The sequence below is a fragment of the Mobula hypostoma genome, chromosome 22 (genome assembly GCF_963921235.1).
Source record: "Mobula hypostoma chromosome 22, sMobHyp1.1, whole genome shotgun sequence".
Classification (NCBI taxonomy): Eukaryota; Metazoa; Chordata; class Chondrichthyes; order Myliobatiformes; family Myliobatidae; genus Mobula; species Mobula hypostoma.
In genome coordinates this window covers 9,810,633-9,825,223 of record NC_086118.1, presented here as the reverse complement: position 1 = coordinate 9,825,223, position 14,591 = coordinate 9,810,633, and the positions used below count along the sequence as shown (strand labels likewise).

At 41.1% G+C, this 14,591-nt stretch overlaps 1 protein-coding gene across 3 annotated transcripts in view; it reads right to left on the bottom strand.

Annotated features, from left to right (window-relative positions):
• Nucleotides 1–14,591, bottom strand: part of cacna1g (calcium channel, voltage-dependent, T type, alpha 1G subunit) — a 363,171-nt gene that overhangs the window by 121,926 nt on the left and 226,654 nt on the right. For all 3 annotated transcript variants that reach the window (XM_063074200.1, XM_063074202.1, XM_063074201.1), the window contains exons 19-23: nt 13,798–13,866; nt 8,133–8,317; nt 5,265–5,391; nt 3,488–3,613; nt 730–819 (exon numbers count right to left, since the gene is read on the bottom strand). In XM_063074200.1, the coding sequence (XP_062930270.1) occupies nt 730–819; nt 3,488–3,613; nt 5,265–5,391; nt 8,133–8,317; nt 13,798–13,866 (597 nt within the window). The remainder of the gene's footprint in view (nt 1–729; nt 820–3,487; nt 3,614–5,264; nt 5,392–8,132; nt 8,318–13,797; nt 13,867–14,591) is intronic.

The window sequence follows — 14,591 nt, the reverse complement described above, 5'->3', positions numbered from 1 at the left end:
GCTACCAATATTAAATTTATATAGGCTGAAAAATGCTACAAGAGTGCTCAAATAATACAGGCAACATACACAAAATGCTGGAGGAACTCAGGAGGCCAGTCAACATCTATGGAAAAGATTAGAGTCGATGTTTTGAGCCAAGACCACTTGGCAGGACAGGAGAAAAAAAGCCAAGGAGATGAAAAAGCTGGGGGGAGGGGAAAGATAAACACAAGGTGACAGGTGAAACCTGATGGAGGAGGGATGAAGTAAAGAGCTGGGAAGTTGATTGGTGAAAGAGATGCAGGGCTGGAGAAGGGGGAGTCTGATAGAAGGCCAAGGAAGAAAGAAAAGAGGGGAGGGCAGACGATAGGTGGGTAAGGAGATAAAGTGAGAGAGGGAAAAGGGGATGGGAAATGGTAAGGGGGGGCATAATCGGAAGTTCGAGAGATCGATGTTCATGCCATCAGCTTTTTTTCTCCAGCCCTGCTGTAGGGTCATGGCCTGAAACGTCGACTGTATTCTTTTCCATAGATGCTGCCTGGCCTGTTGAGTTCCTCCAGCATTTTGTGTGTGTTGCTTGAATTTCCAGCATCTGTAAATTTTCCCTTGTTTCAAATAATTAGATTGTATGTGGGACATTATGGCAATTATGAAGAATAGACACAATAACATCACAATGCAGACTTCCTTTCCATTCAGGGTTTGCAATATCCCCAACAGTAATTGTGATAATTATCTTGAACATACCTGTTGATCCACTCCCACAGCATCCAAACCATCATACATAATGTCAACCCACCCATCTTTCGATGCAAGAACGAACAAGGACATCAGGGCCTATCAATGGGAGAAGAAGAGATATTAGATCCAGTAACTTGTGATGAATCATTAACTATGTAGGGGTGATTACTAAACTTAGCTTTGGCAATAGAATAAACCATTGTTTTGCAAAGTGATGCAATCAATGCTTATTCCAGCTCCAATCCCATCTAGAAAACACTCAATTCTCTTGCCACCTGAACAGAGTACCCACAGGAGGATAACATTTTCATTTCCAAGATTTAATGCATGCCAAATATTAAAATTAACAAACCAATGATAAATGATTCACAATGTGGGACTGACTACAGAGTTGGTATCCAAAATTTAAGATTAAGTTGGATCTGGGTAGAGTATCTTAAAGTGGGGAGGGGCAAGGCAGGAGTGTTTCTCAAATTTCTCCCAGCTTATGAAAAATGAAGACAAAGGCAGAATTTTGGGAACCATTGATAGATTTTGAAGGGCCCAGGCTTGCTGAAATTCACGACCCCATTGTATTCCAGAACCCGCTTAGTGAACCTCTGTAATCCTGTGCCACGAAGGTGGTGGAGGCCAGGTAATTCAATTTATGGGGAGATTGGAGAATATCTGATGGATCAAGCAATTGAGGTTAATGGGGAATTGTCACAGAAGAGGAGTTAGGGCCTACTACTACTACGTCAACTCAGGCCTAGGGGACCGGCGTCAGACACAATGATGACGGACTCTCCACTTCTCCCTCTCCCTCATCAGTGTGTTCAGTTCATCTACATTAGCCGTGCCGTTGTCTTCTAGGAGTGTGTTGACCATAGTCTTGGGAGGGCGCCCAGGGTTCATCCTCTCGTGCTTGGACTCCCATATGATGATGAGGCTGGCAGGTAGCTCGGGGTGGTGTAGACAGTGCCCTGCTAGTTGCAGTCTTCTCGCCTCAGTTTTAGTGGTGAGCATTGGTAGGTTGTTACGAATTTAGGAGTTAGGGCCAGCAGAGATCTACCATCATTACAATGAAGGGGAAAGGCCTGGTGGCCTACTCCTGCTATCTTCTTGTGTTTAATGAATTTATAAGGAGAAGGTTTAGGAAGCAAAGGGATAATTTTTTGAAGTAGATTTACTTTAATGTTTTTCATTATTTATGTATTTTGGTTGCTTATGATTATATTTCCATTTTAAAAATTATATTAGTTCTAATTGCTCCAATTATTTTTTATATGTCCATGAATCTCAAGTATCTAAAAACTATTAAAAATCAATCGTAGCTTTGATAGAAGCCCAGCCTGTAGCACTTCCAGCCATTAAGATATTTCTAAGTTGGGTATGTCTCACTGCACAGACAAAGTCAGCTGCTGCTGGGGCCTGGAATATAAATGGTGAGTGGGATAGGCTCCCAGCTTTAGGACAGTATGTGGGTAATTATTGGGTGGAATCAGGCCACCAAGAAGTGGCCCAATAACTCCAAACCACAACCAAGAACATTTCACATATTTCTTAGATGTCAGTGTGTGACTCTGCTGGTAGAATTTTCTCTTTTGCATGCAGGATGAGCCATGGTTTGGATGCATTATCACTTGCTCTCACAAAATGAGTCATGAGGCACTGCAAGTTGCTGTAGAAGTTGTCCCTCAATAAGTGGTTAAATAGAAATCTGGTCTACAGCTGCAAAGCTGCTATTAAAGAACATGATTTCTTTTGGTGTCTTGGCAAAAATCACCTTAAGGAAAATTATCTCATGATATACTTGTGGGATGCTGCTTTACAAAGCAAAAGCTGAATACAGTATCCAAAATGGACACTCTCTTTGCCGATCTAACAACTGGAAAACCATGCTAAAATAGAGTTGGTTATGCTTTGAGCTATTTTATTTTATGGTCTGAAACTAAAAACTGAAAATAACTTTCTGAGATTCAGATCAATAAGCTTAAAATATTTGGACAACTTATTCATTAATTGAGAAAGGGATTCTGGTTCAAGGTGAACCACCCATCTGGAACCTACTTTTCACATAACTGTGTGGCTCGGGGCACCCTCTAGCAGAAATTAGTGTTAGCTAAGTTTTAAACTGGCCACTACAGCCTTCTGACTCAGAGGAAGGTGGCAAAGTCAACACCTTATTTGGAATGGCAATTAATTGTCAATGTCAAAGATATTCAAAGTTAATTGTTGATGTTTTATTATCAGTTTATATTGAAGGCGACCAAACCAAACAGCATGCTAAATGTTAAATTTGGATTCTAAGTCAGGTTTATGATGTGTTCTAGTTCTGGCTGGTCCTTTTTTGTTGCACTTTTAGGCAAGTTTTGAATCAGGGCAGCCTGCAGATAATGAACACTGAGCTGAACTGAAATATGCCTTTTGATTTTGTGTTTTATATTCTGTGTTTCTGCTCATTTTTAAAAAATGTTGCCATTTGCACAATTTTTTTGCGCGTGGGGGAGAGTGGGTTTGATGTTTTTCTTTGAATAGGTTGGTTCCATGGTTCTTTGTTTCATGGCTGTCTGTGGACAACATGAATTTCAGGGTTGTATGTTGCATAAATACTTTGATGATAAATATACTTTGAATCTTTGAAAATGGGTTAACTTTTGGGTGTAGAAATGACTAATGAATATTGATCAATTCTGATGTAAAGGTAATGCCTTTAGCTCCAATGTTTCATGGTGCGTTCAGAATGGTGTGCCTACATCAGCATGCTTTCCAAATCCTGTCATACCTGCCCCAAATTATCAAAGTTGTACTTGTGACGGATCCACATGTAGTTGGCTTGAATGCAGTCAGATTTGTTGGTGACGTTTCTTATGTCTTCCCCAAGGCAGAAGTAAAACTTCCCTTTGAAGAGCTGAAATAAAAATACACATCCATACTTTGGAAAAGTTTTCTTTATGAAAATTGCCACAAATGAGGTACAATTATAGAATGGAACAGCACAGAAAGAAACCTTTCAGCACATTTTATTCTCTGAATCACTATGTAGTTAAACCCACTTTCCTACCTTTGCTACACTGTACTGCAATTTTTCTCTTCTTTAGGTATTAAGCAATTTATTTTTGAAAATTGCTGTTAACTCTATGCCAATCAATTTGTCATGCACTGCATTCTAGATCATAATGTCATAAATGTAAAAAAATCACTGTGGTATATAGCATAAAAACATGCTTTTTTGCTCTCCACTTCTAAACCAACCTTTTTTGGCCTATCTGCCCTAATCCCATTTGCTCACATTGTGACCATATTAAAAATGCACGGAAGAACACAAATACTTCATTGATGAATTGATTGGATAGTATCAGCTGGTCAGGCTTAGGTTTTTTGCAAAAACCTTTCCTAAGTCTGACTCAGTAACAGGGAAAGAGGAGTGATCATCAAGTGTAGGTAGGCATTTTCCAAAGAGTATGAATGGGGGGGAAAAGCTAAAATTAAATGTGGGTAAGCCTTGGGCTTCTAGGCATTTAGTAGTGTCTCCAGCAGACCAAATATTTAAAAAAATCCATAACTTTGCAAAGATAATGGATCAAAATTTAAGGATTGCTCCTTAATGGCAGATGCAGGAGAACTTATAATGGGAAAATATCAGAATAACTGAAATTTTAAATAAATACTTTTCATTTATCCTGACAGTAAAAAACAAATAAACATCCGAGAAATAATGGGCAAACAAGGCTCAATTGTGTATGAGGATGTTTAATCAGTTCATTGTCAAGAAATAAAAACTACCGATGCTGGATAGTTGAATTAAAAATGCTAGATTCAGTAGGCCAACCAGCATCTGCAGAGAGAGAGAGAAACAATGTTTCAACTCTGTTTCCTTCTCCACAGATGCTGCCTGACCTGCTGAACTTTCTTCCGGCAATTTTTTCATATCAAAATAACGATAATTAGCAAATATAAAATAAGAAAGAATGAGATTAAAAGCTTAATTAATGAACAGAGAGCAAGGCAAATGTAAAGGGAAGCAGAAAAGGTGGTAATAGAACGAGATAATGCTAGCTAAGGGATTGGGAAAAGTCAATGACAACTTAGCACCACTGGTGTGTGGTCCTGTGTCTTGTCATGGTGTTCCCACAAACATAAAGAGCCCTGTTCTGGTACTGAGCCTTACCCCAGGATACAGGAGGTGCAGCACTGGACACAAAAGATCCAAATCCAATACACAGAGAGTCCAGACCAAGGATACATAAATGCATCATTTTGAAGACAGAGAAGGACCCAAACTTGGAGCTGAGCTTCTTTCTAAGACACAGAAGAGCCATGTCCCTGGGCAGCCACAAGGTGAGCCACCCTTCTAACAGTAAGAATGTAAACCTCAGTTCAGAATGTTCTGAATCTCTGTCCTCCACCCTGAGAGAGAGCACCTCCAGTGAGCCCTCACTATTGTACAAGGTGGGCTCCACCTAACAGCCCCTTCCCTAGCTGGCTGAGCTGTCAACTCAGTACGGACTGCAACAATGAGTTCCCAACTCAGCATGCTGAGCAGCCTTGTAGAAACATACCTGCACACCCAGTATACCAAAGATGATGAAGAACGCGCAGCAGATGACCACAATGTTTCCGATAGGCTTCAGGGAGGACATCAGTGTTTCAACAACAAGCTTAAGGCCTGGTGCTCGGCTGATCACCCTGTGTGGAGCAAGAGAACTTGAAGAAGGGATGACTGACCATCTGAAGTGGGTGTTTCTGATATCAATGAATAAATGGTATACATTTTACGCCAGTCTAAAGACAAATACTACTTTAAGATCCTTTTCTAGTTTATTATCTATGTGACCACCTTCATTCTTTTGGCAAGTTTATCATGCTATTGCTTTCTCAGATACCTTTGGAAAGTTCAGATACATATCAAAATGCATTACCGTCATCAATAATGCACTCCAATTTAAAGAAAGTGATGAAGTTAGTCAATATAATTTTTCTTGAGCAAATTTTTTTAACCGAATGTCTTTTTCATCCATGGTTACTGTTCATAAAATAAAACATTACAAAAATTTGAACAGCTATCACTGGTAATACTCAGCAAGTCAGAGAGCAGTGGAGAGAGAAACACTTCAAGTCAGTTCTGGATCCATTGATGCTGCCTGACCTGCTGAGGTTTCTAACATTTCTGATTTAATTTCCCTTGCAAGGTTCCTATTAGGTTATCAGACCTATATTAGTTTGTTACTTTTTTCTTTGTTAAATACGTGTCCAATAGTTACAATTCACCACTACTTTAGAAACACTCCCATATTTAAGGGCAGTTTTCATTCTCAGAAATCTGGACCATATCACATTCAGATTGGATGACATTTCTACTTTGATCACTGCTGAATTTTTAAACATGTGCTCTTTAGTATTTCCCCTATTTAATTTGGTAACTTTATTTAATGTTTTGATATAATGAATCATAGGAGCTTGTCAAAAGAAAAATCTTACACAAGTGACTAAAAGCTTCACCAAAGGGTTAGGTTTTAGGAGTATTTTAAAAGAGGGAAGGGAGATGGAGATACTGAGATTCCGAAGTTATTGCCTCAGCTGATAGAGACACAATGATCAACGTTAATCCACAGGAGACATAATTACCAATGTTAATCCACATTCACAGTTTAGGTTTGGAAGACATTTGTTGTGGGAGAGTGAAGGACTGGAGTAAATTACTAGGATAGGAAAGTGAAAGGCTACAATGGTACTCAAAGACAAGGATGCTAAATTTTTCATCCCTACAACTTAGGAGCTACCACAGACCAGAATAAATACTGATGTTATAATTTTGGATAATTTGTGGTAATCCCCTCTGATGAACAAAGTCTTTCAGTGAACCCAAGGCAAGGTGACACATTCATCTGTAACCCCTATCCTTCACCCTAAACATTTACTCCTTCCACAGTGCACTATGGCATCATCATACACGATGAACTACGGCACCTACCAACTTTCTTTCAACAGTAACACACACAAAATTCTGAAGGAACTCAGCAGGTCAGGCAGAGTCTATGGAGGATAATACCTGACCTGCTGAGTTCCTCCAGCATTTTGTGTGCATTGCTCAAGATTACCAGCATCTGCAGTATTTCTGTGTCTCCTTCAACAGCACCTTCCAATCTGCAGTCTCTTCCACCTGTAAGCTATATGTAGAATGCTTTAGTGACCACACAAACACGTTATTTTAAAGGATGGTCTTTTGAGAGGTAATAATGGTGGATTTAAGGGCAGGAATACAGTGACTGGAGCCAAGCCATTAACAACACCATTTAGCTTAGAGAGTAAAAAGGGAAGTGGATAGGCATTGGGTAAGAATTGCTCTGAAAGGCAGAAAAGGGGCCTCAAGGATGAGGTGAACTTAGAGAGACTATTTGGGAAGAAAGGAATCTAGAGGAAGTTGAGAGAAAGGAATTCGCAGCACTCTGTGCAAAGTAGTCATTTGGTGTGTTGGCCATACCCTTTTGCCTGTACATGATTCATATCTCTTCAATCCCTGTATATTTATGTGTCTTTCTAACAGACTCTAAATGGCACTATCAATTCTGCTTGCACCACTCCTCCTAGCAGCTCGATCCAGGCACCTACAGATCTCTGTGGGAAAAACTTGCCCAGCACATACCCTTTAAACCAGGGGCTCTCTACCTTTTTATGTCATGGACCCCAGTAGTTAACTGAGGGGTCTGTGAGCCCCAGGTTCGGAACTCCTGCTTTGAACATTCTCCCTCTCACCTTAAATAGATGCTATCTAGTATTTAACATTTCTACCCTGGGAAAAAGAATATGACTGTCTACCCTATTTATGCCTCACATAATCTTGTAAATGTCTGTCAGGTTTCCCGACAGACTCCGGTGGTCCAAACTAAACAACCTCTCCTTATGGATCATGCCCTCTGATCTAGGCAGGACCCTGGTAAAACTCTTATGCAGCCTTCCTGTAATGGAGTGACCAGAAATGTACATAGTACTTTAACCAAAGTTCTACGTACTACTAAATATTAACAAGTTCCTTGCTTTTCTCTGCAATGTTGTTGGAGGTTCTTTGCTGGCTGCCTGAAAGAGAAAATGGGCATTCGTCCAAAAGGTGACACATTCATGGGTGCAGTATTACATAGGTATTGCTTTGGAGTATTAGTTCTGATTTTTGCTCAAGTCTTTGGAGTGGGCTCATTCAGCTAAACCAGATGACACAGAAGTGAGATCCATATCCCACCAAACTGGGGTAAGCACCTATATCTTCAAAGAACCTAACTAAATGCCTGATGAAAGCTGCTGGTATACATGTCCTGAGTGCTGGTGACATGGGGGACTTGCAGGCCAGCAGTTTCCATTCGGGACCCCTTCAGATCATGAGTTAAAATTGCAACTAAACTCAGACCACCTCGGGGCACAACGCATTCAATTACCGGAGAGGCCGGAGGGTCCGCAACAGTCGAAGGACCCGCAACATTCCAAGGATCTTTGTTCCGCTGTCTGAGACCATGGAGACCAGAATATCAATGACTGATATCATCACCAGCAGCCCATCCAGAACGTTCCAAGAACTCTTGAGATAAGTCTGTGGACCAAAACAAAGGCCCATAGCCACCAGCTGCAAAGGAGATGAAGAAAGAAATGTTTACTACTGGAGAAAAGTAACCAGTGGTAATCTCCCTAAACAAGGGATCCAAGGATGTAGAATGCATGTGCACAACTGAATAATTCTTGGCATTGTCACCTACCTGGTAGGAAGACCAAAAGCATAGAGTTGTAGAGTTACCTTTGGTCCAACTTGTCCACGCTGACCCTTGGTGTTCAGCTGAGACAGTCCCCTTTTCCTATATTTAACTCATAAAGCTCTAAACATTTCTTATCCATGTACCTGTCCAAATGTCTTTTTGAAGATTGTAATAGAACCCACTTCTACTACTTCCTCTGGCAGCCCATTACATATACCGACCTTCCTCTGTGAAAAAGTTGCCCCTCAGGTCTCCTTTACATCTTTCCTATCTAACTTTAGAGGGCTGCAGCAATTAGTATGCTCTGGACTAAGGATGGTGCTAAGGGGTGTTGAAGGCCTTTGTGTGAGTATGTCAGAACGGTTGGCCCCACTGGTCAAGCACTAAATGGGGCATCTCCTTTCTTAGAGCTCTCCCTGGGAATCCCACAACCCTCACTTCTCCTACTGATTTGGGAGATTATGTTGTGTGCCACATGTTGTGATTGGGTTGCAACATTTACATTAATTGTCTGTGCTGGTAAAAATTTAAATAGATGGGACATGGTTGGGCTGCTTGACCCTGATGTTTCAGCACCTGCATCCCACCTCTGCCTTTGCTGTTGTAGGGGTTTACTTTAGTGGGAGCAAGGGCAGATAAAAATCAAAGATCAAAAATTCTAATCCCACCTCAGCAGTTTGAGGATATGAATTCAGCTTCAAAAATGAATCTGACAACAAAAAGTTAGAATCAATGAAGTTTCATGATGCTGTTGGATTGTTACAAAAATTTGGGTTTTGTCCCATTCTAGTCTAAGTGTGATCCCAAGCATTGTGGCTTAACCTACCCAAGAACCTCCGTATCCAACACATCACTCTTCGTAACTTCCACCATCTACAACGGATTCCTACCACTAAGCACATCTTTCCCTTCCTAAGCTACTCCCCATTTTTCTGTAGGAATAACTCTCCATGTGACTTCATTGTCCACTTGTCCCTCTGCGCTTATTTCACTACTTGCACCTATCTTTGAAAGTGGGACAAGTGCTGCACCTGCCTCTACATCACCTCCCTCACCAACATTTAAGACTCCAAACAGTCCTTCCAGGTGAGGAGACACTTCACCTGCGAATCTGTCAGGGTCAACTACTGTAGCTGGTACTCCTGGTGCAGCCACCTTTACATTGGACTCAACCTAGATTGGGGAACTGCTTTGTTGAGCACCTCTGTTCTGTTTGCCACAAAAGGTGGAATTTCCTGGTGGCCACACCTTTCAATTTGACTTCCATTCTCACTCTGACATGTCAGTCCATGGCCCCCTCTATTGCCATGAACAAACCACACTCAGGTTGGAGAAGTAGCACCTCATATTCCGTCTGGGTAGCCTCCAACCTGATGGAATGAGTTTCCAGTAATTTCTCACCACTCTCCCCTTTCAATCCTGCTCCATTTCCCATTCTGGTTCTCCTCTCACCCCTTCTCTTCTCATCACCTCCTCTTTCCCTTTCTTCCATGGTCCACTGTCCCCTCTTATCAGATTCCTTCTTCTTCAGCCCTTCACCTCTTCCACCTATCACTGCCCAGCTTCTTAATTCATCGGCCCTTCACCCACCCACCTCCCTGCTCACCTGGTCACAGCTATCACCTGCCAGCTTATAATTATAATTCCGCTCTACCCACCTTCATATTTTGGCTTATTTCCCCATCCTTTCCAGTCCTAATGAAGAGTCTTGGCCTGAAATGTCGACTGTCTATTTCCCTCTGTATATGGTGCCTGGTTTGCTGAGTCCCTCCAGCTTTTGTATGTGTGGCTTAACTCTCTTCAGAGGTGGCTTTGTGAATAACCCAGTTGTGTAATTTGCTTCTAATTATTCAAAATGAAGACCCATTTAATGAGAACTTTCTGCGTCTGGTTTGCCAGACAGTCTATGGGTTGGGATAAATGACTGTCTACAGTTTATGCAGAATTTGCAAATTGAGGAAAATAATCGATTCCCATTCCCTTTTAATATATGCAAATAGCAGGTATATTTTTAGGTATTCTCTTCATTGTTCATTCAAGATCTTTGGGAAATAGCTTATTCTTATTAGATGAATTTGGCTGGGGGCTGGGAACCAGAGTAATAGGGCTGAGGATGGGAATGTTGGTTTATAAGCAGGGGTAGTGTATAGATAGACTGTCAGGAAGGACAGGCAAGATGATAGGGCAAAATTGAAGTCAGTGAGATGGGTTGCGGTATAAAAGGTGGACAAAATTGAAAACTGTGACAAATACAGGACTGAAGGTGTTAATATCTGAATGCACACAGTATCCGAAATAAGGTAGATGATCTTGTAGTGCAGTTAGAGATTGGCAGGTATGACATTATGAGTATCACAGAGCCATGGCTGAAAGATGATTGTAGTTGGGAGCTTAATATCAAAGGATACATAATCTATCGAATGGACAAGTGGGTAGGCAGAGGAGGAGGAGGAGGAGGAGGAGGAGTGGATTTGCTGGTAAAAAATGAAATCAAATCTTTAGCAAGAGGTGACATAAGATTGGAATATGTAGAATCCTTGTGGGTAGAGTTAAGAAACTGCAAGGGCAAGAGGACCCCGATAGGAGTTATTCATGGGCCTCCAAACAGTTGCCAGGATGTGGTCTACAAATTACAACGGGAGATAGAAAGAGCATGTCAAGAAGCCAATATTACATTAGTCATGGGAGAGTTCAATATGCAGATACATTGGGAAAACCAAGTTGTTGCTGGATCCCAAGAGAGAGAAATTGTGAAATGCCTCCAAGATGGCCTTTGGGGCAGCTCGTGGTTGAGCCCACTAGGGGGATCAGCAATTCTGGATTGGGTGTTGTGTAATGAACTGGATACGATCAGGGAGTTTAAGGTAAAGAAACCCTTAGGAAACAGTGATTATAATATGATAGAATTCACCCTGAAATTTGAGAGAGAGAAGCTGAACTAAGGTGTATCAGTATTACAGCAGAGTAAAGGGAAATACAGGGGCATGAGAGAGGAGCTGGCTAAATTTGATTGAAAGAGAAAACTAGCAGGGATGATGGCAGACCAGCAATGGTTGGAGACTCTGGGTGCAATTTGGAAAGTGCAGAAAAGATACATCTCAAAGAAGAGGAAGTATTCTGAAGTCAGGATGATGCAATTGTGGCTGACAAGGGAAGTCAAAACTAACATAAAAGGGAAAGAGAAGGCATATCATAGAGGAAAAATTAGTGGGAAGTTATTGGATTTGGAAATTTTTAAAAGCCAACAGAAGGCAACTAAAAAACCATGGGGGGGGGGAGACAAAATATGAAGGTAAGCTAGCCAATAGTATCAAAAATGATACCAAGCGATTTTTTCAGATATATGAAGAGTAAAAGAGAGAGACGCAAAAAAATATTGGACCACTGGAAAATGATGTTGGAGAGATAGATGTGGGGACAAGGAAATGGCGGTTGCACTGAATAAGTATTTTGCATTAGTCTTCACTGTGGTAGACACAAGTAGTAAGCCGGAATTTCGAGAGTGTCAGAGGGCAGAAGGGAGTGCAGTTGCTATTTCTAGGGAGATGGTCCTTGAATATTTGAAATGTCTGAAAATAGTTAAGTCACCTGGATGTGATGGACTACACCCCAGGGTTCTAAATGAGGCAGCTGAAGAGATTATGGATGCATTATTAATGATCTTTTATGAATCAATAGATTCTGGCATGGCTCTGGAGGACTGGAAAATTGCAAAATGTCACACCACTCTTCAAGAAGGGAGGGAGGCACAAGAAAGGAAATTACAGACCAGCTAGCCTGACCTCAGTGGTTGGGAAGATGTTGGAGTCAATTGTTAAGGATGAGGTTTCGGGGTGCTTGGAGGCACATGACAAAAAAAGACCAAAGTCAACATTGTTTCCTTAAGGAAAAATCATGCCCGACAAATCTGTTGGAATTCTTTGAAGAAATAACAAGCAGGATAGACAAACCGGTGGATGCTATGTACTTGGATTATCAGAAGACCTTTGACAAGGTGCCACACAGGAGGCTGCTTATCAAGAATCTAGGGAATTACTAGAAAAATAATAGCGTGGCTAGAGCATTGGCTGATTGGCAGGAGGCAAACCATGGGAGTAAAGTGATCCTTTTCAGACTGGCTGCCAGTGAGTAGTAGTGTTCCACAGCAGTCTGTATCTGAACTGCTTGTCAACTATTTGGATGGTGAAATTAATGGCTTTGTGGCTAGGTCTGCAGACGATACGAACATAAGTGGTGGGGCAGATATTGTTGGGGAAACTGAGACTGCAGATTTAGACAGATTAGGAGAATGGGCAAAGAGGTGGTAGATCCAATACAATATCGGGAAGTGTATGGTCATGCACTTTGGAAGAAGGAATAAAAGTGTAGACTATTTTCTAAATGGGAAGAAAATTCAAAACTCTGAGGTGCAAAGGGACTTGGGAGTACTCATGTAGGATTCCCTAAAGGTTAACTTACAGTTTCAATCAGTGGTGAGGAAGGCGAATGTAATGTTAGCATTCATTTCAGGAGGACTAGAATATAAAAGTAAGGCTGTAGTGCCATGGCTGTATAAGATGCTGGTGGGGCATCATGGAGTATTGTGAGCAGTCTTGGGCCCTTACTTAAGAAAGGATGTGCTGACATTGGAGAAGGTTCAGAGGAGGTTCACAGAAATGAAACAGGGAATGAAAGAGTTACCATATGAGCAGTGATTGAAGGCTCTGGGCCTGTAATTGCTGGAATTTAGAAGAATGAGGGGGGGATCTCATTGAAACCCATTGAATGATGAAAGGCCTGGATAGAATGGATGTGAAAAGAATGTTTCCATTGGTGGGGTGTTCTAGGTCCAAAGGGCACAGCCTCAAATTCGAGGGACAGCCATTTAGAACAGAGATGAGGAGGAATTTCTTTCGCCAGAGGGTGGTGAATCTGTGGAAATTGTTGCCACAGGTGGCTGTGGACGCCAGGTCACTAGGTGCATTTAAGATGGAGGGTGATATGTTCTTGATTAGTCAGGGCTTGAAAGGTTATAGGGAGAAGGCATTGAAAGGGAAATGGATCAGCCATGATGAAATGGCGGAGCAGACTCGATAGGCTGAATGGCCTAATTCTGCTCCTATACCTTATGGTCCTATGGAATTCACCACAATAGTTTGATCATTGTGATACTTCAATGGTTGAAAACAGCAGTTGTTATTTATACAACTCCTTGGTTAAAAAATAAATGCATCTAAAATGAACAGATTGCATAGTGTATATCCAACTTGCATAGTGATTACATTACTACTGCAAAGTGTGGGGCTCTGTCACATCTAGATAATTATCAAAGGTTGGTTTAACATTAAAAAAAAACCCTAGTGATTGTGGTTACCTTTACTGCCATTTCACTCAAGAAGATCACTGTGAAGATATAGTTCGAGAGTGTCAAGAAGATCCGTTCCTTTAAGGGAAGAAAAGACTCAGTATTAGAACAATGACAAAATATTTTGGAGGTTCAAAATCTGAACTATATGTAGAAAATGTTCATAATTTTGAAGAGTTCACGTAGTATGTGTGGAGAAAAGAAAGAGATACAGGTCTGTGACCTTATGTTTTACTTAAGTATTGAAGAAGGAAAGGGGGAAGGAGGTTAAAGAACAAAAGGGAGGATTTATGATTGCCGTCTATGTGCCTATTATTACCATGTATACTGTTTATTCTGAGAGCTTCATGTAAACAAGGAACTTTTTCACACCCTGGTGTATATGATAATGAACTAGTATGTATGCATACCTGAAGATGAAAGAAAGATAAACTGAATGACAAAAGAAAATGAAAGTGTACAACAAGAAGTTATAATGGCATGAGAAAGGAGAAAGAAAATGTGTTCATGGGAGTTGTGAATGACAATGGCAGAACTATTATCAGCCATTTCTACCAGAAATATGGTGAAAAGGGTTATAATTGGTAACATTTTAACTCAATACAGTATTTAGTCTGCACCATCATTCTTTATTCAGTCATTTTAATTCCAATTCCCATTCCTGTTCCAACATTTCGGACCATGGCCTCCTCTTGTGCCAAGATGAGGCCATCCTCAGGGTGGAGGAGCAACACCTTATATTCCGACTGGGTAGTCTCCAACCTGATGGCATGGATAACAATTTCTCCTTCCGGTAAAAAAAA